The 25,527-nt window shown below is 46.1% G+C and overlaps 1 protein-coding gene across 4 annotated transcripts in view; it reads right to left on the bottom strand.

The window, feature by feature from the left end:
- Positions 1 to 559: 559 nt before the first annotated feature.
- Positions 560 to 25,527, bottom strand: part of arid4b (AT-rich interaction domain 4B) — a 187,036-nt gene continuing 162,068 nt past the window's right edge. For 3 of the 4 annotated variants that reach the window (XM_031799895.1, XM_031799894.1, XM_031799897.1), the window contains 6 exons: positions 20,377 to 21,789; positions 14,947 to 15,126; positions 13,590 to 13,703; positions 10,956 to 11,174; positions 6,392 to 6,538; positions 560 to 2,377 (listed from right to left, as the gene is read on the bottom strand). In XM_031799895.1, coding sequence (XP_031655755.1) covers positions 2,235 to 2,377; positions 6,392 to 6,538; positions 10,956 to 11,174; positions 13,590 to 13,703; positions 14,947 to 15,126; positions 20,377 to 21,789 — 2,216 coding nt within the window. In that variant the 3' untranslated portion in view covers positions 560 to 2,234. The remainder of the gene's footprint in view (positions 2,378 to 6,391; positions 6,539 to 10,955; positions 11,175 to 13,589; positions 13,704 to 14,946; positions 15,127 to 20,376; positions 21,790 to 25,527) is intronic. The other variant, XM_031799896.1, reaches the window with a different exon arrangement.

The raw sequence follows: 25,527 nt of genomic DNA, 5'->3' as shown, positions 1-25,527 counted from the left end.
GGGGTTATGGTATGGACAGGCATAAGCTACGGACAATGAACACAATTGCATTTTATTGATGGCAATTTGAATGCACAGGGATACCGTGACGAGATCCCGAGGCCCATTGTCGAGCCATTCATCCGCCGCCATCACCTCATGTTTCAGCATGATAATGCACAACGCCATGTCGCAAGGATCTGTTCACAATTCCTGGAAGCTGAAAATGTCCCAGTTCTTCCATGGCCTGCGTACTCACAAGACATGTCACCTATTGAGCATGTTTGGGATGCTCTGGATCGTCGTGTTCCAGTTCCCACCAATATCCAGCAGTTTCACACAGCCATTGAAGAGGAGTGGGACAACATTCCACAGGCCACAATCAACAGCCTGATCAACTCTATGAGAAGGAGATGTGTCTCGCTGCATAAGGCAAATGGTGGTCACACCAGATACTGACTGGTTTTCTGATCCACGCCCCTACCTTTTTTTCATTTACGGTATCTGTGACCAACAGATGCATATCTGTATTCCCAGTCATGTGAAATCCATAGATTAGGGCCTAATTAATTAATTTCAATTGACTGATTTCCTTTAAATGAACTGTAACTCGGTCAAAATGTTTGAAATTGTTGCATGTTGCTTTTCTATTTTTAGTTCAGCATATTTTTTAAATGCAGTGAATGAATGTAGTTCCCCTTGGCAGCTTGTCATTTCATTCAGAGGGTGCTTTCTCCTCCATCTGGAGCGTCTAATGTAGATCATCTGAACGGCGTGATAAAAAGACTGATTAGAAATCCAAGAACCATGAGTTGAAAAGATAAACCGACAAGATACAACGCTCTCCATTAGGGTTCCTTCAACCTGCCAGACATCTCCATCATTACACATGTATGTATATACTGCCATATTAACTGGGGACCTTATTAAGGAGCAGACAAAGGGCTTGTGTTCCAAATGGAACCCTATTCCCTATATTGTGCACTACTTTACACCAGAGCCCATAGAAAGTAGTGCACGATATAGGTAAAAAGGGTTCCATTTTGGGACTCATTCCTATAGACATTAGATCCTGGCTGACAGAAAGAGATTAGTCCTCTCCACCTCTACAATCATTAGGAATATCAATATAATCACATGAATATCTTGCTATCTGTCATGTACACAGTCACAGGCCTGGCTGGAGCAGTCTGTCACTCATGCAGTCCTCTGAAAGACGGACCGTTTTTCATTTCTAAGAACCATCAGGACTAAGAGAGTCGGACAGGAGGGGGAAAGTTCCCTCTTAAGAGGTGTCTTAGGGTTAGACACAACAACAAGGCCCTAACAGTAGTCTCATGTTCATCAGCTTCATGGCTTCAAAGTCACTTCTCTGGATCTCTACAGTGGGCCGACATACGAAGCCTCTCTCTCCTCCACACAGCGCTTACAGACCACGGTCACGGGTCAAGATAAGAGTACCATTCGAAGGCGTGGTAGCTTAAAGAAGTGAAGACGGACAGAGAGAGAAATGCATGTGTTCCAACAGCACACGCACTACAAGCGTGTGTTTTAGTATGTACATCATCTTGTGACTTTGAGCCTTGTGTAATTCCCTTTGACAGGCTCTACATACACAGGGCTACATAGGACAAGGACCTTGATGACACAGTACACACCGTCGTCAACCCAATCTAAACTACCTCGAGATGGAAAGAATCACTATTGCTTGAAGAAAACAACTCTTAGAAATGTTTATCAATCAATTGAAAAAAAAACATACTTTTGTAATATATTTTTTTTTTTGGTTGGTCGTTGTATTCTCTTCCCCCTCAAAATCTTCATAAAAGTGCACTTAAGTGCAATTAGCTTGCCAAGGAAACAGCTGTGGATAGAAAATAGTGTTTGTTTTGTCTTGTTGGTCTGGTTGTCTGTGTTGCTGTATCCCTGTGGTTGTTCCAGTATAGAGATTGTGTTGTCTGTCCTGCTGGGAGGGAGTTGGGAGTAAGGGTGATGAGGCCAAACTGTTGGAAAGGGGCTCTGGGGTGGAGAGGCATGGATAAGAGTGGAGGTTTAAGTGGGGGCATTGATGCCTGGGTGCTCTCTGGTTTGAGGTGGGTATGTACTGAGACTTTGGAGTGGAGGCGTTAGTGGTAGGGATGGGGCCTTGGTAGGTGTTGGGGGTATTTTGGGATGGGGACCAGGGTGGTGCTGGTTAAGTGCTCAGTGCTGTGTCCTGGGCCTCGGAAGGTTGGGAGGGGTGAGGGGTTGTCCTGTCACCTACACTCTACAGACACCACAGAGTTCTGAGAGGAGGAAGAGGACGACACAGGAGTGTCGGCTAGCGTCAACATCACTGCTGCTGTTAGAGAGCTGGAGGACGGGGACGAGGAAGAGGAGGAAGATGCTGCCACCGTACCTGGAGAGAAGAAACAACATGGTGGTCAGATGGAGAAACAACATGGTGGTCAGATGGAGAAACAACATGGTGGTCAGAAACAACATGGTGGTCAGATGGAGAAACAACATGGTGGTCAGATGGAGAAACAACATGGTGGTCAGAAACAACATGGTGGTCAGATGGAGAAACAACATGGTGGTCAGATGGAGAAACAACATGGTGGTCAGAAACAACATGGTGGTCAGATGGAGAAACAACATGGTGGTCAGAAACAACATGGTGGTCAGATGGAGAAACAACATGGTGGTCAGAAACAACATGGTGGTCAGATGAAGCACAAACAACATGGTGGTCAGATGGAGCAGAAACAACATGGTGGTCAGATGATGCAGAAACAACATGGTGGTCAGATGGAGAAGAAACAACATGGTGGTCAGATGGAGAAACAACATGGTGGTCAGATGGAGCAGAAACAACATGGTGGTCAGAAACAACATGGTGGTCAGATGGAGCAGAAACAACATGGTGGTCAAATGGAGAAGAAACAACATGGTGGTCAGATGGAGAAACAACATGGTGGTCAGAAACAACATGGTGGTCAGATGGAGCAGAAACAACATGGTGGTCAAATGGAGAAGAAACAACATGGTGGTCAGATGGAGAAACAACATGGTGGTCAGATGGAGCAGAAACAACATGGTGGTCAGAGGGAGAAGAAACAACATGGTGGTCAGATGGAGAAGAAACAACATGGTGGTCAGATGGAGTAGAAACAACATGGTGGTCAGATGGAGCAGAAACAACATGGTGGTCAAATGGAGAAGAAACAACATGGTGGTCAGATGGAGAAACAACATGGTGGTCAGATGGAGCAGAAACAACATGGTGGTCAGAAACAACATGGTGGTCAGATGGAGCAGAAACAACATGGTGGTCAGAGGGAGAAGAAACAACATGGTGGTCAGATGGAGAAACAACATGGTGGTCAGGTGGAGCAGAAACAACATGGTGGTCAAATGGAGAAGAAACAACATGGTGGTCAGATGGAGCAGAAACAACATGGTGGTCAGATGGAGAAGAAACAACATGGTGGTCAGATGGAGAAGAAACAACATGGTGGTCAGATGGAGCAGAAACAACATGGTGGTCAGATGGAGTAGAAACAACATGGTGGTCAGATGGAGAAACAACATGGTGGTCAGATGGAGCAGAAACAACATGGTGGTCAAATGGAGCAGAAACAACATGGTGGTCAGATGGACCAGGATGACTGGTGAGACCTTCTAGGTCTATTCAACATATAACAGGGCATATAGGGAGGATGACTGGTGAGCCACTACACAGCCATCTACAGCCACTACATAGCCATCTACAGCCACTACATAGCCATCTACAGCCACTACACAGCCATCTACAGCCACTACACAGCCATCTACAGCCACTGGACAGCCACTACACAGCCATCTACAGCCACTAGACAGCCATCTATAGCCACTACACAGCCATCTACAGCCACTACACAGCCATCTATAGCCATCTACAGCCACTAGACAGCCACTAGACAGCCATCTACAGCCACCTACAGCCACTACACAGCCATCTATAGCCATCTACATAGCCACTACACATCCACTAGACAGCCATCTACAGCCACTACATAGCCATCTACAGCCATCTATAGCCATCTACACAGCCACTACACAGCCATCTATAGCCACTACACAGCCATCTATAGCCATCTACAGCCACTACATAGCCATCTACAGCCATCTATAGCCATCTACACAGCCACTACACAGCCATCTATAGCCATCTACACAGCCACTACACATCCACTAGACAGCCATCTACAGCCACTACACAGCCATCTATAGCCATCTACACAGCCACTACACAGCCATCTATAGCCATCTACACAGCCACTACACAGCCATCTATAGCCATCTACACAGCCACTACACATCCACTAGACAGCCATCTACACAGCCATCTATAGCCATCTACACAGCCACTACACAGCCATCTATAGCCATCTACACAGCCACTACACAGCCATCTATAGCCATCTACACAGCCACTACACATCCACTAGACAGCCATCTACACAGCCATCTATAGCCATCTACACAGCCACTACACATCCACTAGACAGCCATCTACACAGCCATCTATAGCCATCTACACAGCCACTACACAGCCATCTATAGCCATCTACACAGCCACTACACAGCCATCTATAGCCATCTACACAGCCACTACACAGCCATCTATAGCCATCTACACAGCCACTACACATACACTAGACAGCCATCTACACAGCCATCTATAGCCATCTACACAGCCACTACACAGCCACTAGACAGCCATCTACAGCCATCTATAGCCATCTACACAGCCACTACACAGCCACTAGACAGCCATCTACAGCCATCTACAGCCACTACACAGCCACTAGACAGCCATCTACAGCCACTACACATCCACTAGACAGCCATCTATAGCCACTACATAGCCATCTACAGCCATCTATAGCCATCTACACAGCCATCTACACAGCCACTAGACAGCCATCTACAGTCACATCTTTTCCTAGCCACCGTGCTTCTACACCTGCATTGCTTGCTGTTTGGGTTTTCTGTACAGCACTTTGTGACATCAGCTGATGTAAGATGGGCTTTAAAAATAAATTTGATTGATTGATTGATTAATTTATTGATTAATCTACAGCCACGAGACACATTGCCTTCAGAAATTATTCATACCCCTTGACCGATTCCACATTTTGTTGTGTTACAGCCTGAATTCCAAATGGATTTTTTTTAAATTCACCAATCAACACACAATAGCCCATAATGACAATGTGAAAACATGTTTTTATACATTTTTGCTTTGTTAAGTCAGATGAGGTGCTGCGATGTATAGCAATCTTCAAGTTTTTCCAACGATTTTCAATGGGATTCAAGTCTGGGCTTCTGCTGGGCCAGTCAAGGACTTTAACATTCTGGTTGTGAAGCCATTCCAGCGTTGCTTTGACGGTATGATTGGGGTCATTGTCCTGTTGGAATGTAAATCTTCGCCCCCAGTCTAAGGTCATTTTCACTCTGAAGCAGGTTCTCATCAAAGATTTGCCTTTGTCTCCTTTCATTGTTCCCTCGATCCTTACCAGTCTCCCAGTCCCTGCCGCCGAAAAGCATCCCCATAGCATGATGCCACCACCACCATGCTTCACGGTAATGTTAGACGGGTGATGAGCTGTGCCTGGCTTTCTCCAGACATAGTGCTTTGCATTCAGGGCAAATTGTTAACTTTTTGTCTCATCAGACCACAGATTATTTTCCCTTATGATCTCAGTCTTTCACGTACAAACTCCAGGCGTTCAGTCATGTGCCCTTTTTTCTTAGGAGTGGCTTCAGTCTCACCACTCACACATTGGTGAAATGCTCAAGGATTATAATAGCAAAGGGGTCTGAATACTTAGGTAAATTAGATTTCTGTATTTCATTTTCAATAAAAACTTGTTTTCACTTTGTCATGATGGGGTATTGTGATGTCATGATGGGATATTGTGATGTCATGATGGGGTATTGTGATGTCATGATGGGATATTGTGATGTCATGATGGGGTATTGTGATGTCATGATGGGGTATTGTGATGTCATGATGGGGTATTGTGATGTCATGATGGGGTATTGTGATGTCATGATGGGGTATTGTGATGTCATGATGGGGTATTGTGATGTCATGATGGGGTATTGTGATGTCATGATGGGATATTGTGATGTCATGATGGGGTATTGTGATGTCATGATGGGGTATTGTGTGTAGATGGGTGAGATTATCATTTTTTAAATGCATTTCTAATTCAGGCTGTAAAATGTGGAATTAAGTCAAGGGGTATGAATACTTTCAGAAGGCACTGTACATCTACAGCCACAAGACATACAGGGATAAACTCAAAAAGGTCTGTCGTGGTTCTCAGTCCGGAATTACAGCACATGGTACATTTTATTTTGAAATTGTGGAATGACTCACTCTCTCTCTCCTTCTTCTTGATGCGTTTGCGTCGTCGGTCGATGGAGGCAACCTCAGACTTGAGGGACAGGTAGTGGTTCCTGATGTCCTGCAGCTTCTCCTGGAGGAAGGAGATCCTCTCCAGACTAGACATCTTGTCCAGGTCCGCTAGGTGAGGAGAGAAGAAGAGAAGAAGAGATAGAGTTAGAGTGACAACAACATGTTTTAAAGGCCCAGCGCAGTCAAAAATGAGATTTTTCTGTGTTTTATATATATTTCCACACTACGAGGTTGGAAAAATACGGTGAAATTGTGAAAATGACGATAATAAGTGTAAGTCCGGTTTGAAAAGACAACCTGAAATTTCAGCCTGTTTTGGTGGGATGGTGTTTTGGCCTGCCTGGTGACATCACCATGCAATAAATTTGTTAATACACCCAGAGTTCCCAAATCTTTCTGCCAATAACAGCTAGTCTTCCCCTCCTCAATCAGACCACTTCCAGAAAGACCTGGCTAAATTCTTGCGTGAGAAACAACATATAAAAGTCAGGACTCAGTGGGATGGAGATAAACTACATTTAAATGACATGACTCAGTGGGATGGAGATAAACTACATTTAAATGACATGACTCAGTGGGATGGAGAGGAACAACATTTAAAGGAGAGGACTCAGTGGGATGGAGAGGACTCAGTGGGATGGAGAGGAACAACATTTAAAGGAGAGGACACAGTGGGATGGAGAGAAGCTACATTTAAACGACATGACTCAGTGGGATGGAGATAAACAACATTTAAAGGAGAGGACTCAGTGGGATGGAGAGGAACAACATTTAAAGGAGAGGACACAGTGGGATGGAGAGAAGCTACATTTAAACGACAGGACTCAGTGGGAAGGAGAGGACCAACATTTAAAGGAGGGGACTCAGTGGGATGGAGAGGAACAACATTTAAAGGAGAGGACTCAGTGGGATGGAGAGGAACAACATTTAAAGGAGAGGACTCAGTGGGATGGAGAGGAACAACATTTAAAGGAGAGGACTCAGTGGGATGGAGAGGACTCAGTGGGATGGAGAGAAACAACATTTAAACGACAGGACTCAGTGGGATGGAGAGGAACAACATTTAAACGACAGGACTCAGTGGGATGGAGAGGAACAACATTTAAAGGAGAGGACTCAGTGGGATGGAGAGGAACAACATTTAAAGGAGAGGACTCAGTGGGATGGAGAGGAACAACATTTAAAGGAGAGGACTCAGTGGGATGGAGAGGAACAACATTTAAAGGAGAGGACCAACATTTAAAGGAGAGGACTCAGTGGGATGGAGAGGACTCAGTGGGATGGAGAGGAACAACATTTAAAGGAGAGGACTCAGTGGGATGGAGAGGACTCAGTGGGATGGAGAGGAACAACATTTAAAGGAGAGGACTCAGTGGGATGGAGAGGACTCAGTGGGATGGAGAGGAACAACATTTAAAGGAGAGGACCAACATTTAAAGGAGAGGACTCGGTGGGATGGAGAGGACTCAGTGGGATGGAGAGAAACTACATTTAAACGACAGGACTCAGTGGGATGGAGAGGAACAACATTTAAAGGAGAGGACTCAGTGGGATGGAGAGGAACAACATTTAAAGGAGAGGACTCAGTGGGATGGAGAGAAACTACATTTAAACGACATGACTCAGTGGGATGGAGAGGAACAACATTTAAAGGAGAGGACCAACATTTAAAGGAGAGGACTCAGTGGGATGGAGAGAAACTACATTTAAAGGAGAGGACTCAGTGGGATGGAGAGGAACAACATTTAAACGACAGGACTCAGTGGGATGGAGAGGAACAACATTTAAAGGAGAGGACTCAGTGGGATGGAGAGGACTCAGTGGGATGGAGAGAAACAACATTTAAACGACAGGACTCAGTGGGATGGAGAGGAACAACATTTAAACGACAGGACTCAGTGGGATGGAGAGGAACAACATTTAAAGGAGAGGACTCAGTGGGATGGAGAGGAACAACATTTAAAGGAGAGGACTCAGTGGGATGGAGAGGAACAACATTTAAAGGAGAGGACTCAGTGGGATGGAGAGGAACAACATTTAAAGGAGAGGACACAGTGGGATGGAGAGAAGCTACATTTAAATGACATGACTCAGTGGGATGGAGAGGAACAACATTTAAATGACATGACTCAGTGGGATGGAGAGGAACAACATTTAAACGACAGGACTCAGTGGGATGGAGAGGACCAACATTTAAAGGAGAGGACCAACATTTAAAGGAGAGGACTCGGTGGGATGGAGAGGACTCAGTGGGATGGAGAGGAACAACATTTAAAGGAGAGGACCAACATTTAAAGGAGAGGACTCAGTGGGATGGAGAGGACTCAGTGGGATGGAGAGGAACAACATTTAAAGGAGAGGACTCAGTGGGATGGAGAGGACTCAGTGGGATGGAGAGGAACAACATTTAAAGGAGAGGACTCAGTGGGATGGAGAGGACTCAGTGGGATGGAGAGGAACAACATTTAAAGGAGAGGACTCAGTGGGATGGAGAGGACTCAGTGGGATGGAGAGGAACAACATTTAAAGGAGAGGACCAACATTTAAAGGAGAGGACTCAGTGGGATGGAGAGGACTCAGTGGGATGGAGAGAAACTACATTTAAACGACAGGACTCAGTGGGATGGAGAGGAACAACATTTAAAGGAGAGGACTCAGTGGGATGGAGAGGAACAACATTTAAAGGAGAGGACTCAGTGGGATGGAGAGAAACTACATTTAAACGACATGACTCAGTGGGATGGAGAGGAACAACATTTAAAGGAGAGGACCAACATTTAAAGGAGAGGACTCAGTGGGATGGAGAGGAACAACATTTAAAGGAGAGGACTCAGTGGGATGGAGAGGACCAACATTTAAAGGAGAGGACTAACTGACTACAATGCTAAACAACAGTGTGCCGCATGTCAATTCTCTCTCTCTGTGAGGTCACACAGGGCTTTACATCTAGTAAGCAAGTCTACTTGTTCAGTGGGACGTAAATGGGATGGTGCATGAGAATTCCTGTAGCTAGCGTATATCTGGAGGGGTTGGTGAGGCTGTTGTTGGTATCGAACCAAACTATCCAGACACACTGGAGTTACACGAAGCAACTGTCATGCAATTTTAGCTGCAGTTTGCAAGTGACATCACAAGCAACTTTGCTTTTACATGAAGCGACTCAAAACGCGACTGAAATTGCACGCAACAGCCAATCAAATTGAAACGGATTCTGTCATGTTTGAGAATTCTAAACTCACCCCATGTTGTTGTGCTGCATTACATCGTGGTTTCACAAATGATTTGCTTATCCACCCGTTTGGTTATTGTAACAGCATGGATATAGACAAAATGCAGCCTGTACAATTTAGCTGGCTAGCCAAAATGACATTGTAAACACCAACACAGCTAAATGAGCTAGCAAGGAATTAAACAATTGTTAGCTAGCTAGCGAGATCGCACAGTTCATGGTGAACAATTTCAGTTGAAACTATAGGGTGCTCTCTATGGTGCGAGTGATATCTATGGTGAGGGTGCTCTCTATGGTGCTCTCTATGGTGAAGGTGCTCTCTATGGTGAGGGTGCTCTCTATGGTGAAGGTGCTCTCTATGGTGCTCTCTATGGTGAAGGTGCTCTCTATGGTGAAGGTGCTCTCTATGGTGAGGGTGCTCTCTATGGTGAGGGTGCTCTTTATGGTACTCTCTATGGTAAGGGTGCTCTCTATGGTGAAGGTGCTCTCTGTGGTGCTCTCTATGGTGGTGAGGGTGCTCTCTATGGTACTCTCTATGGTGAGGGTGCTCTTTATGGTGAGGGTGCTCTTTATGGTACTCTCTATGGTGAGGGTGCTCTTTATGGTATTCTCTATGGTAAGGGTGCTCTCTATGGTAAGGGTGCTCTCTATGGTGAGGGTGCTCTCTATGGTGAGGGTGCTCTCTATGGTGAGGGTGCTCTCTATGGTGAAGGTGCTCTCTGTGGTGCTCTCTATGGTGAGGGTGCTCTCTATGGTGCTCTCTGTGGCGAGGGTGCTCTCTATGGTGAAGGTGCTCTCTATGGTGCTCTCTATGGTGAGGGTGCTCTCCATGGTGCTCTCTGTGGCGAGGGTGCTCTCTATGGTGAGGGTGCTCTCTATGGTGCTCTCTGTGGTGAGGGTGCTCTCTATGGTGCTCTCTGTGGTGAGGGTGCTCTCTATGGTGCTCTCTATGGTGAGGGTGCTCTCTATGGTGCTCTCTGTGGTGAGGGTGCTCTCTATGGTGCTCTCTATGATGAAGGTGCTCTCTATGGTGCTCTCTATGGTGAGGGTGCTCAATATGGTGCTCTCTGTGGCGAGGGTGCTCTTTATGGTGCTCTCTATGGTGCTCTCTGTGGCGAGGGTGCTCTTTATGGTGCTCTCTATGGCGAGGGTGCTCTTTATGGTGCTCTTTATGGTGCTCTCTATGGCGAGGGTGCTCTCTGTGGCGAGGGTGCTCTTTATGGTGCTCTCTATGGCGAGGGTGCTCTTTATGGTGCTCTCTATGGTGCTCTCTGTGGTGAGGGTGATGGTGCTCACGCTCCCGGTGATGTTCCCGATTGTGAAGATGGTGATGGTGGTCAGGGTCACCATGCTGCTTGTGGTACTTCTGGCTGGATGGAGGGGTGCGTCCCTGTCCCAGGCCGGGACACTTGGGCGAGATGGACCCCTTCATGTCTGCTGCACCATGGGTCTTGGAGACTGAAGACTTGGCTGTGCTCTCGCCCAATGACTGGTCTTCACTGTCACTGCTGTGGGCTGTAGGGGGGAGGATGAGGAGACCGAACAGAAGGAAGATATTAATTAGCTACAAGTGTAATTGTCATTTCAACAACTCATACAAGTAGATGAATTGCTTGTGCTTAGAGAGTTGTTAGAACAAACAGAAGACGTACTTCTATAAAATAACAACTGGTTCTACAGCTTCTATAAAATAACAACTGGTTCTACAGCTTCTATAAAATAACAACTGGTTCTACAGCTTCTATAAAATAACAACTGGTTCTACAGTTTCTATAAAAGAACAACTGGTTCTACAGCTTCTATAAAAGAACAACTGGTTCTAGAGCTTCTATAAAATAACAACTGGTTCTACAGCTTCTATAAAAGAACAACTGGTTCTACAGCTTCTATAAAAGAACAACTGGTTCTACAGCTTCTATAAAATAACAACTGGTTCTACAGCTTCTATAAAATAACAACTGGTTCTACAGTTTCTATAAAATAACAACTGGTTCTACAGCTTCTATAAAAGAACAACTGGTTCTAGAGCTTCTATAAAAGAACAACTGGTTCTAGAGCTTCTATAAAAGAACAACTGGTTCTACAGCTTCTATAAAATAACAACTGGTTCTACAGCTTCTATAAAAGAACAACTGGTTCTACAGCTTCTATAAAATAACAACTGGTTCTACAGCTTCTATAAAATAACAACTGGTTCTACAGCTTCTATAAAAGAACAACTGGTTCTACAGCTTCTATAAAATAACAACTGGTTCTAGAGCTTCTATAAAAGAACAACTGGTTCTACAGTTTCTATAAAAGAACAACTGGTTCTACAGCTTCTATAAAAGAACAACTGGTTCTACAGCTTCTATAAAAGAACAACTGGTTCTACAGCTTCTATAAAAGAACAACTGGTTCTACAGCTTCTATAAAATAACAACTGGTTCTACAGCTTCTATAAAAGAACAACTGGTTCTACAGCTTCTATAAAAGAACAACTGGTTCTACAGCTTCTATAAAAGAACAACTGGTTCTACAGCTTCTATAAAATAACAACTGGTTCTACAGCTTCTATAAAATAACAACTGGTTCTACAACTTCTATAAAATAACAACTGGTTCTACAGCTTCTATAAAAGAACAACTGGTTCTACAGCTTCTATAAAAGAACAACTGGTTCTACAGCTTCTATAAAAGAACAACTGGTTCTACAGCTTCTATAAAATAACAATTGGTTCTACAGCTTCTATAAAAGAACAACTGGTTCTAAAGCTTCTATAAAAGAACAACTGGTTCTAAAGCTTCTATAAAAGAACAACTGGTTCTACAGCTTCTATAAAATAATCTTCCTGTGGTTTTGATCATTTCAGATGCCAGAAGGAGAGAGCAATAGGAGAGGTAGGAAGCCAGTCAGGGGCCATGTGTATCATGCATCTCAAGAGTGCTGATCTAGGATCAGGTCTCCCCCCTATCAATATAATCTTATTCAACTCCTACTCTTAGACGCATAATACATACTGGCCAGATTCACCAGCCCTAGCGTAGGCCTCAGATTCACCAGCCCTAGCGTAGGCCTCAGATTCACCAGCCCTAGCGTAGGCCTCAGATTCACCAGCCCTAGTGTAGGCCTCAGATTCACCAGCCCTAGTGTAGGCCTCAGATTCACCAGCCCTAGCGTAGGCCTCAGATTCACCAGCCCTAGCGTAGGCCTCAGATTCAACAGCCCTAGCGTAGGCCTCAGATTCAACAGCCCTAGCGTAGGCCTCAGATTCAACAGCCCTAGTGTAAGCCTCAGATTCACCAGCCCTAGCGTAGGCCTCAGATTCACCAGCCCTAGTGTAGGCCTCAGATTCAACAGCCCTAGCGTAGGCCTCAGATTCACCAGCCCTAGTGTAAGCCTCAGATTCACCAGCCCTAGCGTAGGCCTCAGATTCACCAGCCCTAGTGTAGGCCTCAGATTCACCAGCCCAAGTGTAAGCCTCAGATTCACCAGCCCTAGTGTAGGCCTCAGATTCACCAGCCCTAGCGTAGGCCTCAGATTCACCAGCCCTAGCGTAGGCCTCAGATTCACCAGCCCTAGCGTAGGCCTCAGATTCACCAGCCCTAGTGTAAGCCTCAGATTCACCAGCCCTAGTGTAAGCCTCAGATTCACCAGCCCTAGTGTAAGCCTCAGATTCACCAGCCCTAGTGTAGGCCTCAGATTCACCAGCCCTAGTGTAAGCCTCAGATTCACCAGCCCTAGTGTAGGCCTCAGATTCACCAGCCCTAGCGTAGGCCTCAGATTCACCAGCCCTAGTGTAGGCCTCAGATTCACCAGCCCTAGTGTAGGCCTCAGATTCACCAGCCCTAGCGTAGGCCTCAGATTCACCAGCCCTAGCGTAGGCCTCAGATTCACCAGCCCTAGTGTAGGCCTCAGTAAACTAGTGGGTACTGTCACTCTCTTCCTTACCAGTTTTTCTGTTATTGTTCTTCTTGGGAGGCACTGAGCTCTTTCTGTTTGGCTTGGGTTTCTTTGCTGCTCCACCTGCCTGCTGTTCCTTCTGACGCTTGTGACTGGCAGACACTGGAAGGAGGAGACAGGAGGACTGTGAAAACATGATGCTAGTTTTGTCAGAGAGAGAAGAGAGAAGAACAGGAGAGTATGTGGACTCAGTCCCTTCAAATAAATACTTTATTCCCAAAGTGGGAGACTGAGGCAGAGAGACGGTGCCCGATGTGTATCTGAATCCCCAACAGACGGTGCCCGATGTGTATCTGAATCCCCAACAGACGGTGCCCGATGTGTATCTGAATCACCAACAGGCGGTGCCCGATGTGTATCTGAATCCCCAACAGACGGTGCCCGATGTGTATCTGAATCACCAACAGACGGTGCCCGATGTGTATCTGAATCACCAACAGACGGTGCCCGATGTGTATCTGAATCACCAACAGACGGTACCCGATGTGTATCTGAATCCCCAACAGACGGTGCCCGATGTGTATCTGAATCACCAACAGAGGGTGCCCGATGTGTATCTGAATCACCAACAGAAACAGACGGTGCCGATGTGTATCTGAATCCCCAACAGATGGTGCCCGATGTGTATCTGAATCCCCAACAGGCGGTGCCCGATGTGTATCTGAATCCCCAACAGGCGGTGCCCGATGTGTATCTGAATCCCCAACAGATGGTGCCCGATGTGTATCTGAATCCCCAACAGACGGTGCCCGATGTGTATCTGAATCCCCAACAGGCGGTGCCCGATGTGTATCTGAATCCCCAACAGGCGGTGCCCGATGTGTATCTGAATCGCCAACAGACGGTGCCCGATGTGTATCTGAATCCCCAACAGACGGTGCCCGATGTGTATCTGAATCCCCCACAGACGGTGCCCGATGTGTATCTGAATCACCAACAGACGGTACCCGATGTGTATCTGAATCACCAAGCACTTCAGTAACTTTCTGTAATCTTTTGAACTAAAACTAGATGGAGAAGAAGTCCTCTGTAATGGTATCACCTATGTACACATTTGAATCGCCCTGCTTTGGTTCAAAATTCCATACAACCATCATATGAACAGGCATTTTTGAGCACATCTACAATGTAAATTGTCTAATGTAGGCTATTGGACAGAAGTTTTTACCTATACTAGTACCATACAAGGCTAACAGAATGCTTTAAAATATTGTAACAGGAACAAACTGTATTTTGCCAATTTTATCTGTCAGGCATTTCCGTACTTACCTTTGGCTTTGTGTTCAGTGTTAGCTGAGGTTCCTTACCTTTGGCTTTGTGTTCAGTGTTAGCTGAGGTTCCTTACCTTTGGCTTTGTGTTCAGTGTTGTCGTGCCGACTGCTACTACTGAGCTCCAGACTGCAGGTAGAGTTGGAGTGGCTGTGAGAGGAGGACAGGCTACCTGGACCGTCTAGGAGGGAGACTTTACTCTGCGAGGAGGGGGATCCTGCTCCCCCATGGTGGTGGGGCTCTCCCTGCTCCTGGTCTGGAAAAGAACAACTTCATTGATCCATACGAGACAGAAATCGGTCTTCTGACCAAAACCCCTCACAATTGCTTTCCACCGCTGCTGACCCTGTTCCTCTCAACGTGTGTGTGTCTGGGGGTGTTGGGAAAGGCCGTTCTAACCCAATGGACAATACAGTTGTGTTGTATTGAACCCATCCAAAACACACACACACACACACACACTTCTGCATTCAGAAGGTATTCACCACACAGTGAGTTACAGTGCATTCAGAAGGTATTCACCACACAGTGAGTTACAGTGCATTCAGAAGGTATTCACCACACAGTGAGTTATAGTGCATTCAGAAGGCATTCACCACACAGTGAGTTACAGTGCATTCAGAAGGCATTCACCACACAGTGAGTTACAGTGCATTCAGAAGGCATTCACCACACAGTGAGTTACAGTGCATTCAGATGGCATTCACCACACAGTGAGTTACAGTGCATTCAGAAGGCATTCACCACACAGTGAGTTACAGTGCATTCAGAAGGTATTCAGAGCCCTTCACTTTAAATCATTTAAAATTGATTTAGATTTTTTGGGGTCACCGGACTTCACACAATATCCCATCATTTTAAAACTAGAATTATGTTTTGCAAATTCATACAAAATGAAAAGCTAAAATGTCTCGTGTCGAAGTATTGAACCCCTTTGTTATGACAAGCCTAAATAGGTTCAGGAGTACAAATTTGCTTAACAAGTCACATAAAAACTCACTCTGTACGCAATAATAGTGGTTAACATGATTTACGAATGACTACCTCATCTCTGTACTCCACAAATACAATTATCTGTAATGTCCCTCAGTCGAGCAATGAATTTCAAACAAAGATTTAACCACAAAGAACAGGGAGGTTTTCCAATGCTTCACAAAGAAGGACACCTATTGGTAGATGGGTAAAGAAAAAAAAAAGCAGATACTGAATATCCCTTTGAGCCTGGTGAAGTTATTCATTACACTATGGATGGTGCATCAATACACCCAGTCACTACAAAGATACAGGTCTCATTCCTAACTCAGTTGCCGGAGAGGAAGGAAACTGCTCAGGGATTTCACCACGAGGCCAATGGTAACTTTAAAACAGTTAAGGAGTTTAATGGCTGTGATAGGAGACAACTGAGGATGGGTCAACAACATTATAGTTACTCCACAATACTAACCTAAAGGACAGAGTTTAATAGCTGTGATAAGAGAGAACTGAGGATGGTTCAACAACATTATAGTTACTCCACAATACTAACCTAATTGACAGAGTGAAAAGAAGGAAGCCTGTACATAATACAAATATTTGAAAACATGCATCCTGTTTGCAACAAGGCACTAAAGTAAAACTACAACAAATTTGGCAAAGCAATTCATTTTTTGTCCTGAATACAAAGTGTTATGTTTAGGGCAAATCCAATACAATACATAATTGAGTACCAGTCTTCATATTTTCAAACATAGTGGTGGCTGCATCATGTTATGGGTATGCTTGTACTCAAATAAGGAGGGGATTTTTTTCAAGTTAAAAAAAGAAACGTAACAGAGCACAGGCAAATCCTCGAGGAAAACCTGGTTCAGTTTGCTTTTCACCTGGGAGATGAATTCACCTTTCAGCAGGACAATAACCTAAAACACAAGGCCTGCTGCCTCAGTTTGTATGGTGGCAATTTGCATATACTCCAGAATGTATATGCAAATCAAATGAATTGCAATTAATTGCAAAGTCCCTCTTTGCCATGCAAATGAACTGAATCCCCCAAAAACATTTCCAGCATTTCAGCCCTGCCACAAAAGGACCAGCTGACATCATGTCAGTGATTCTCTCGTCAACACAGGTGTTAGTGTTGACGAGGACAAGGCTAGAGATCACTCTGTCATGCTGATTGAGTTTGAATAACAGACTGGAAGCTTCAAAAGGAGGGTGGTGCTTGGAATCATTGTTCAACCTCTATCTATCATGGTTACCTAAAGGGAAACACGTGCCGTCATCATTGCTTTGCACAAAAAGGGCTTCACAGGCAAGGATATTGCTGCCAGTAAGATTGCACCTAAATCAACTATTATCGGATCATCAAGAACTTCAAGGAGAGCGGTTTGATTGTTGTGAAGAAGGCTTCAGGGCGGCCAAGAAAGTCCAGCAAGCGCCAGGACCGTCTCCTAAAGTTGATTCAGCTAAAGTAATTTTCTCTGATGAATCCCCTTTCCCATTGTTTGGGGCATCCTGAAAAAAAGCTTGTCCGGAGAAGACAAAGTGAGCGTTACCATCAGTCCTGTGTCATGCCAACAGTAAAGCATCCTGAGGCCATTAATACTGGGTGGTCAGGCTGTTCCAGTTGGAACCTGCTCCACTAATACTGGGTGGTCAGGCTGTTCCAGTTGGAACCAGCTCCACTAATACTGGGTGGTCAGGCTGTTCCAGTTGGAATCAGCTCCACTAATACTGGGTGGTCAGGCTGTTCCAGTTGGAACCAGCTCCACTAATACTGGGTGGTCAGGCTGTTCCAGTTGGAACCAGCTCCACTAATACTGGGTGGTCAGGCTGTTCCAGTTGGAACCAGCTCCACTAATACTGGGTGGTCAGGCTGTTCCAGTTGGAACCAGCTCCACTAATACTGGGTGGTCAGGCTGTTCCAGTTGGAACCAGCTCCACTAATACTGGGTGGTCAGGCTGTTCCAGTTGAAACATGCACAAAATACCTTGGCTTCCACTTGGACAACTAACTCAGTGGGGGCCATCCATTAACCAGGCATTGAAAAATAGTTCAAGGCATCTCCACTTCCTAACTGTGATGGCAAGAAACAGCCCACGGATGACGTCTATACCACTCTCATCCGACCATGCCAGGATAATGGCAGTTGTAAATCAAGGACAAGAACATTCAGCTCTCTCCCTCTCCAAATTCACCAGAGGAATTTGCCTTTGTTTGAAAGATTTTCCCTGCCGAAACTCTTAACATGCTGTAAAGCGAATGCTGGAACAATATTTCTAACATAGAACGTGGGGAATGGTCAGATGCGACCTAAAAGAACACTGATGTCAATTTGTTTGTTATTTTGTGATACCATTAACAATGTTATAGAGGAAATACTGTAACACTACATCCTCTATGTTGTGCATGCTATATGAAAAATTATGAAAGTGTTTTGGTTAAGAGAGGGATATGATTTTAGAAACTATAAGAGGAAATTGTTTCTATAACGTTGTACAAGTAAGTAGTCACCGCCTTGAGTGAGTTCAGAGAGCATGTCAGCCTGTCGGAACCGCCCTTTTGAGCCAATTGTATAAAATGATGGTTTAAGAATGAACATATTACACCAGAGAGAAGTACAGCTCACGTTTAAAGTGGTTTGAACTGTGAATCTCAATGCGAGGTAGAGACGATAAAGTCACCTCACGGACAATCACTGGTACGGCTGATCCTAAGTAAAGTATCTAGAAAAGCAAATTTAAGTGGGACCATTCTGCTCAAACCATCGTATTCTATTACTCTCATCACCCCACTGGGGAACCATCGACACGGCTGGCTAGCCTATCTTCAAAGAAGATTCTTCCAGAGCGAATGGAAGGAGAATAAACTCTGTAGTTCTGTTCAGGACTACATGACAAGTTACCGGATACCGGACGACAGCAGAGGAGAACAACAGTAGAAGATGGGTGGGGTCCCCTTTTGGACAATCAAACCTTACAAGCATGCAGCGAAAAGGCCCAACACATTTTCTAAGAAGACCCATCCACCGAGAGAAACTAAGGATTTTCTTACTCCAACCGGGCGGCAGTTTATGTGGAAAGTATAAGTGAGAGTATTTTCTAAATGTAGCAACGTTAAGTGTCTCTGTCCCTCTGTCTCGCCATGTCTTTCATAACAAGCAGCCATATTGTTGTCAGTCCACCTACTTCTCATGTATTATGTATTTCTCATGTACTCATGTATTGTGTATGATTATTCTGTGTTACCATTTAGTTAGCTAGTAAATAAATAAGTAAACCAATTTGTGTAGTACTGAATCATAATTAAGGCTCAGGTTTTTGCCGATGCAAGGTTACGACATGATATGATACGAGGTTATGATGAATAAGCTGACTGTTTATGGATGTGAAAGGTCAAGACCTTTAGAGTTTAATTGGGGAGATGGTAACTCTAAATAACTGCTCTCGTGGTGCCCCAAATCCTAATGAGTTAATTGTTACATGATTCGTTTAATTGGGTAACAATTAAACATAGTTAGTTGATTAGATAAATAACAGTCATCAGATGAATGAAAGTAAAGTCAGGACAAAAGTGTGTTGCTGGTGGGCTGCACAAAGAAGCAGGAAGCAGCATTGGAAAGCATACAGAAAAGGCCAAGCAAGATAATAACACAATTCAGAGACAGTCACGGACAGTACTGGACCCTCTACATGATCTACTACCTCAGAGAAGATGAGACAGTACTGGCAGAGTCCTCTGCAAACAGAGCCAACTGTCCAGCATCAAGATAAGAACAAATATACAGAAAGATCCGACCATAGCCACTGCCATCGGACTTGTTCATTTTTTAAAATTTTACCCCATTTATCTCCCCAATTTTGAACTTGTCTCGTCGCTGCAACTCCCCAACGGCCTCGGGAGGTGAAGGTTGAGTCATGAGTCCCCCGAAACATGAAACCAAGCTTTTAACACCCGCCAGCTTAACCCAGAAGCCAGCCACACCAGAGTGTCAGAGGAAACACTGTTCAACTGATGACGAAGTCAACCTGCAGGCGCCTGGTCCGCCACAAGGAGTCGCCAGAGCGCGGTGAGCCAAGTAAAGCCCCCCGGCCAAACCCTCCCCTAACCCGGACGACGCTGGGCCAATTGTGCGCCAACCTATGGGACTCCCGATCACGGCCGGTTGTGATACAACAATGATTCCGGGATAGAACCCGGGTCTGTAGTGACGCCTCTAGCACTGCGATGCTGCGCCAGTTGGTAGGCCAGTTAGAACTTGTTTAATTGAATGTGGTATCCTCTGTGTTTTTAAGCAGTCTAAATGCAGAATTCAATCTCGTTGACTGAAAGCATGAATGAAATAAAACAAAATCAAGGGGTATGAATACGTTCTGCAGGCACTGTACACACAAATACACATGTATGTGGGAAAGGCTGGAGCAGTGTAGTGCCCTGTGAGCAGGTTAAGTGTCTTGCTCAAGGGCACAACGGCTGGTGACGGTATCTAGGACACTGATGCCAGCAACCATTTGGCTTGTCAACACTTACCTGGGGGTAAGTCCTGGTCCTGCAGCTCCCCTCCTAGACTTTCCACCTCCACTGTACTGCTGTCTGTCTCACTGCGACCACAACCACCTTCCTCTGCCAGGGTGTTGGGGCGCCCCGGAGCCAAGGGGTCAGAGGAGGGCGTTGTACCCAGAGCAGGGGTTACAGACAGGGGAGGACAGGAGGGCTGAGTCCGGTTAGAGCCAGTTCCAGCCCCTTGCGCCATGGCCCCACTACTGCTATGTCCCATGGATGGGGACTCTGGGGTGGTGGGAGGGGTGTTGAGAACTGAGTCAGATCCACTGGAGGGGAACTCCTGCTCACTCCTCCTCTTCTCCTGCCCCTGGTTCTCCTCTGAGAGGTCATGGTCCTCCCTCTCCGGTCCTCCTCCTGCCTCGTCTCCCTCCCCGCCCCGCTCCCCCCTAATCTCCCTCTCCGGGCCTCTTCCTCCTGCCTCATCTCCCTCCCCGTCCCGCTCCCCCCTGCTTTCCCTCTCCGGGCCTCCAAGTCCTGCCTCGTCCCCATCCCGCTCCCCCCTGCTCTCCCTCTCCTCGTGGCATGATGATGAGGACTGGGCCGGTCCAGGCGGAGGAGGGGAGTTAGCAGCCTCTGTGTCGGAGTCAGAGAACAGCTCCTTCAGTGTCTTCTTGGGCCACTGGGCCTGAATGCTGGACCACACATCCTTCTGGCCCTTGGTACGACTGCCACCCGCCGGTCTCGCTCTCTCTCTCTCCCTCTCCTCCACGCTGCTGGATGCCATCTTAGCCCTCTTCTCAGGGATCTCCCAGAATCCCGCAGGGCGGGCGCCGCCTCCACCCCCGGTGCCACTCTTGTCCTTCATGCCGTTGTACTTCTTAGAGGGGGAAGGTTTGGTACGGGAGCTGGGTCGGTCTCCATCGGCTTGGTGGGGCTCAGTGGGAGGTGCACCTCCATCATCTGAGCTGCTGCTAGAGGAACCTCCTGCTCCTCCTCTGTCTTCCCCTACACCTCCTGCTCTCTCCTGGGCCCTCCTGTTGGAGCATCCCGGCAGCCAGTCTGCGCTCCTGGTGCTCCTGGTTGGGAGCTTGGTTTTGGACGGGGGTCCTTTAGAGGTCTGTTGCTCCCCTGCCACTCCTTCTGACTTCCTCTTCCTGCAGGCGGAGCTACCTGGCCCCTCCCTCTCAGCCTCAAACTCTAGTTGGCTACGCCGCTTCCCAGCCTCCGGGGTCTCGACGCTGATTGGTTGTTGGCTCTTCCCTGTGACCAATGGTGGTTTGGGTACATCGGTAGAGGCGGTACCCTCCCAGCGGTCTAAGGAGTGAAGGGGTTTGGGGGGACCCCCCTTTCTGAGACTGCCGCGACCCCCTGAACCTGGATGGTCATCGTCGTCCTCACGCCCACCATCCTGATCAGACTCGTCTGTTGAACTCTCTGAGGCTGAAGGAAGAAAAGAAAAACAACATTTTAGTACCTTGACAACGATTTTGGCACCACAAACTTCCACTACAATGGCTTAGGAAACACAACAGCACTCCCAATCAATGTAGAATAGTTCTATGGAGTGAAATACTACTACTGAACACTAAAACTACTAAAACTAAAACAGTTATTGTTCAACACTCAAAAAGCAGAACATTGACTAAAACATGCGGCTTAAAATGAACTAACTTGTTCAATAGTCAAAGTCATGAAACAAAATGTAATTTGAATGACATATCCTATCCATTTGACTACCTAGTACTAGTATAACGACAGGTAGAGCAGTGACTACCTCTATACTGTTAGAGTACAACGCCAGGTAGAGCAGTGACTACCTCTATACTGTTAGAGTACAACGCCAGGTAGAGCAGTGACCAACTGTATACTGTTAGAGTACAACGCCAGGTAGAGCAGTGACCACCTGTATACTGTTAGAGTAAAACGCCAGGTAGAGCAGTGACTACCTCTATACTGTTAGAGTACAACGCCAGGTAGAGCAGTGACTACCTCTATACTGTTAGAGTACAACGCCTGGTAGAGCAGTGACTACCTTTATACTGTTAGAGTACAACGCCAGGTAGAGCAGTGACCAACTGTATACTGTTAGAGTACAACGCCAGGTAGAGCAGTGACCACCTGTATACTGTTAGAGTAAAACGCCAGGTAGAGCAGTGACTACCTCTATACTGTTAGAGTACAACACCAGGTAGAGCAGTGACCAACTGTATACTGTTAGAGTACAACGCCAGGTAGAGCAGTGACCAACTGTATACTGTTAGAGTACAACGCCAGGTAGAGCAGTGACCACCTGTATACTGTTAGAGTAAAACGCCAGGTAGAGCAGTGACTACCTCTATACTGTTAGAGTACAACGCCAGGTAGAGCAGTGACTACCTCTATACTGTTAGAGTACAACGCCTGGTAGAGCAGTGACTACCTTTATACTGTTAGAGTACAACGCCAGGTAGAGCAGTGACCAACTGTATACTGTTAGAGTACAACGCCAGGTAGAGCAGTGACCACCTGTATACTGTTAGAGTAAAACGCCAGGTAGAGCAGTGCCCACCTGTATACTGTTAGAGTACAACGCCAGGTAGAGCAGTGACTACCTTTATACTGTTAGAGTACAACGCCAGGTAGAGCAGTGACTACCTTTATACTGTTCGAGTACAACGCCAGGTAGAGCAGTGACTACCTTTATACTGTTAGAGTACAACGCCAGGTAGAGCAGTGACTGACTACCTCTATACTGTTAGAGTACAACGCCAGGTAGAGCAGTGACTACCTTTATACTGTTAGAGTACAACGCCAGGTAGAGCAGTGACTACCTTTATACTGTTAGAGTACAACGCCAGGTAGAGCAGTGACTACCTGTATACTGTTAGAGTACAACGCCAGGTAGAGCAGTGACCACCTGTAAACTGTTAGAGTACAACGCCAGGTAGAGCAGTGACTACCTGTATACTGTTAGAGTACAACGCCAGGAAGAGCAGTGACTACCTGTATACTGTTAGAGTACAACGCCAGGTAGAGCAGTGACCGACTACCTCTATACTGTTAGAGTACAACGCCAGGTAGAGCAGTGACCACCTGTATACTGTTAGAGTACAACGCCAGGTAGAGCAGTGACTACCTTTATACTGTTCGAGTACAATGCCAGGTAGAGCAGTGACTGACTACCCCTGTACTGTTAGAGTACAACGCCAGGTAGAGCAGTGACTACCTGTATACTGTTAGAGTACAACGCCAGGTAGAGCAGTGACTACCTGTATACTGTTAGAGTACAACGCCAGGTAGAGCAGTGACTACCTCTATACTGTTAGAGTACAACGCCAGGTAGAGCAGTGACTACCTCTATACTGTTAGAGTACAATGCCAGGTAGAGCAGTGACCTGTATACTGTTAGAGTACAACGACAGGTAGAGCAGTGACTACCTCTATACTGTTAGAGTACAACGCCAGGTAGAGCAGTGACTACCTTTATACTGTTAGAGTACAACGCCAGGTAGAGCAGTGACTACCTCTATACTGTTAGAGTACAACGCCAGGTAGAGCAGTGACTACCTTTATACTGTTAGAGTACAACGCCAGGTAGAGCAGTGGCTACCTTTATACGGTTAGAGTACAACGCCAGGTAGAGCAGTGACTACCTCTATACTGTTAGAGTACAACGCCAGGTAGAGCAGTGACTACCTTTATACTGTTAGAGTACAACGCCAGGTAGAGCAGTGACTGACTACCTCTATACTGTTAGAGTACAACGCCAGGTAGAGCAGTGACTGACTACCTCTATACTGTTAGAGTACAACGCCAGGTAGAGCAGCGACCACCTGTATACTGTTAGAGTACAACGCCAGGTAGAGCAGTGACTACCTCTATACTGTTAGAGTACAACGCCAGGTAGAGCAGTGACTACCTTTATACTGTTAGAGTACAACGCCAGGTAGAGCAGTGACTACCTTTATACTGTCAGAGTACAATGCCAGGTAGAGCAGTGACTGACTACCCCTATACTGTTAGAGTACAACGCCAGGTAGAGCAGTGACTACCTTTATACTGTTAGAGTACAATGCCAGGTAGAGCAGTGACTGACTACCCCTATACTGTTAGAGTACAACGCCAGGTAGAGCAGTGACTACCTTTATACTGTTAGAGTACAACGCCAGGTAGAGCAGTGACTACCTTTATACTGTTAGAGTACAATGCCAGGTAGAGCAGTGACTGACTACCCCTATACTGTTAGAGTACAACGCCAGGTAGAGCAGTGACTACCTCTATACTGTTAGAGTACAACGCCAGGTAGAGCAGTGACTGACTACCTCTATACTGTTAGAGTACAACGCCAGGTAGAGCAGTGACTGACTACCTCTATACTGTTAGAGTACAACGCCAGGTAGAGCAGTGACTACCTTTATACTGTTAGAGTACAACGCCAGGTAGAGCAGTGACTACCTTTATACTGTTAGAGTACAACGCCAGGTAGAGCAGTGACTACCTGTATACTGTTAGAGTACAACGCCAGGTAGAGCAGTGACCACCTGTAAACTGTTAGAGTACAACGCCAGGTAGAGCAGTGACTACCTGTATACTGTTAGAGTACAACGCCAGGAAGAGCAGTGACTACCTGTATACTGTTAGAGTACAACGCCAGGTAGAGCAGTGACCGACTACCTCTATACTGTTAGAGTACAACGCCAGGTAGAGCAGTGACCACCTGTATACTGTTAGAGTACAACGCCAGGTAGAGCAGTGACTACCTTTATACTGTTCGAGTACAATGCCAGGTAGAGCAGTGACTGACTACCCCTGTACTGTTAGAGTACAACGCCAGGTAGAGCAGTGACTACCTGTATACTGTTAGAGTACAACGCCAGGTAGAGCAGTGACTACCTGTATACTGTTAGAGTACAACGCCAGGTAGAGCAGTGACTACCTCTATACTGTTAGAGTACAACGCCAGGTAGAGCAGTGACTACCTCTATACTGTTAGAGTACAATGCCAGGTAGAGCAGTGACCTGTATACTGTTAGAGTACAACGACAGGTAGAGCAGTGACTACCTCTATACTGTTAGAGTACAACGCCAGGTAGAGCAGTGACTACCTTTATACTGTTAGAGTACAACGCCAGGTAGAGCAGTGACTACCTCTATACTGTTAGAGTACAACGCCAGGTAGAGCAGTGACTACCTTTATAC

This window comes from Oncorhynchus kisutch, linkage group LG20, assembly GCF_002021735.2.
Source record: "Oncorhynchus kisutch isolate 150728-3 linkage group LG20, Okis_V2, whole genome shotgun sequence".
In the NCBI taxonomy this organism is placed as follows: domain Eukaryota; kingdom Metazoa; phylum Chordata; class Actinopteri; order Salmoniformes; family Salmonidae; genus Oncorhynchus; species Oncorhynchus kisutch.
The sequence above is the reverse complement of the archived record's forward strand: the minus strand, read 5'-3'. Positions and strand labels throughout refer to the sequence as shown.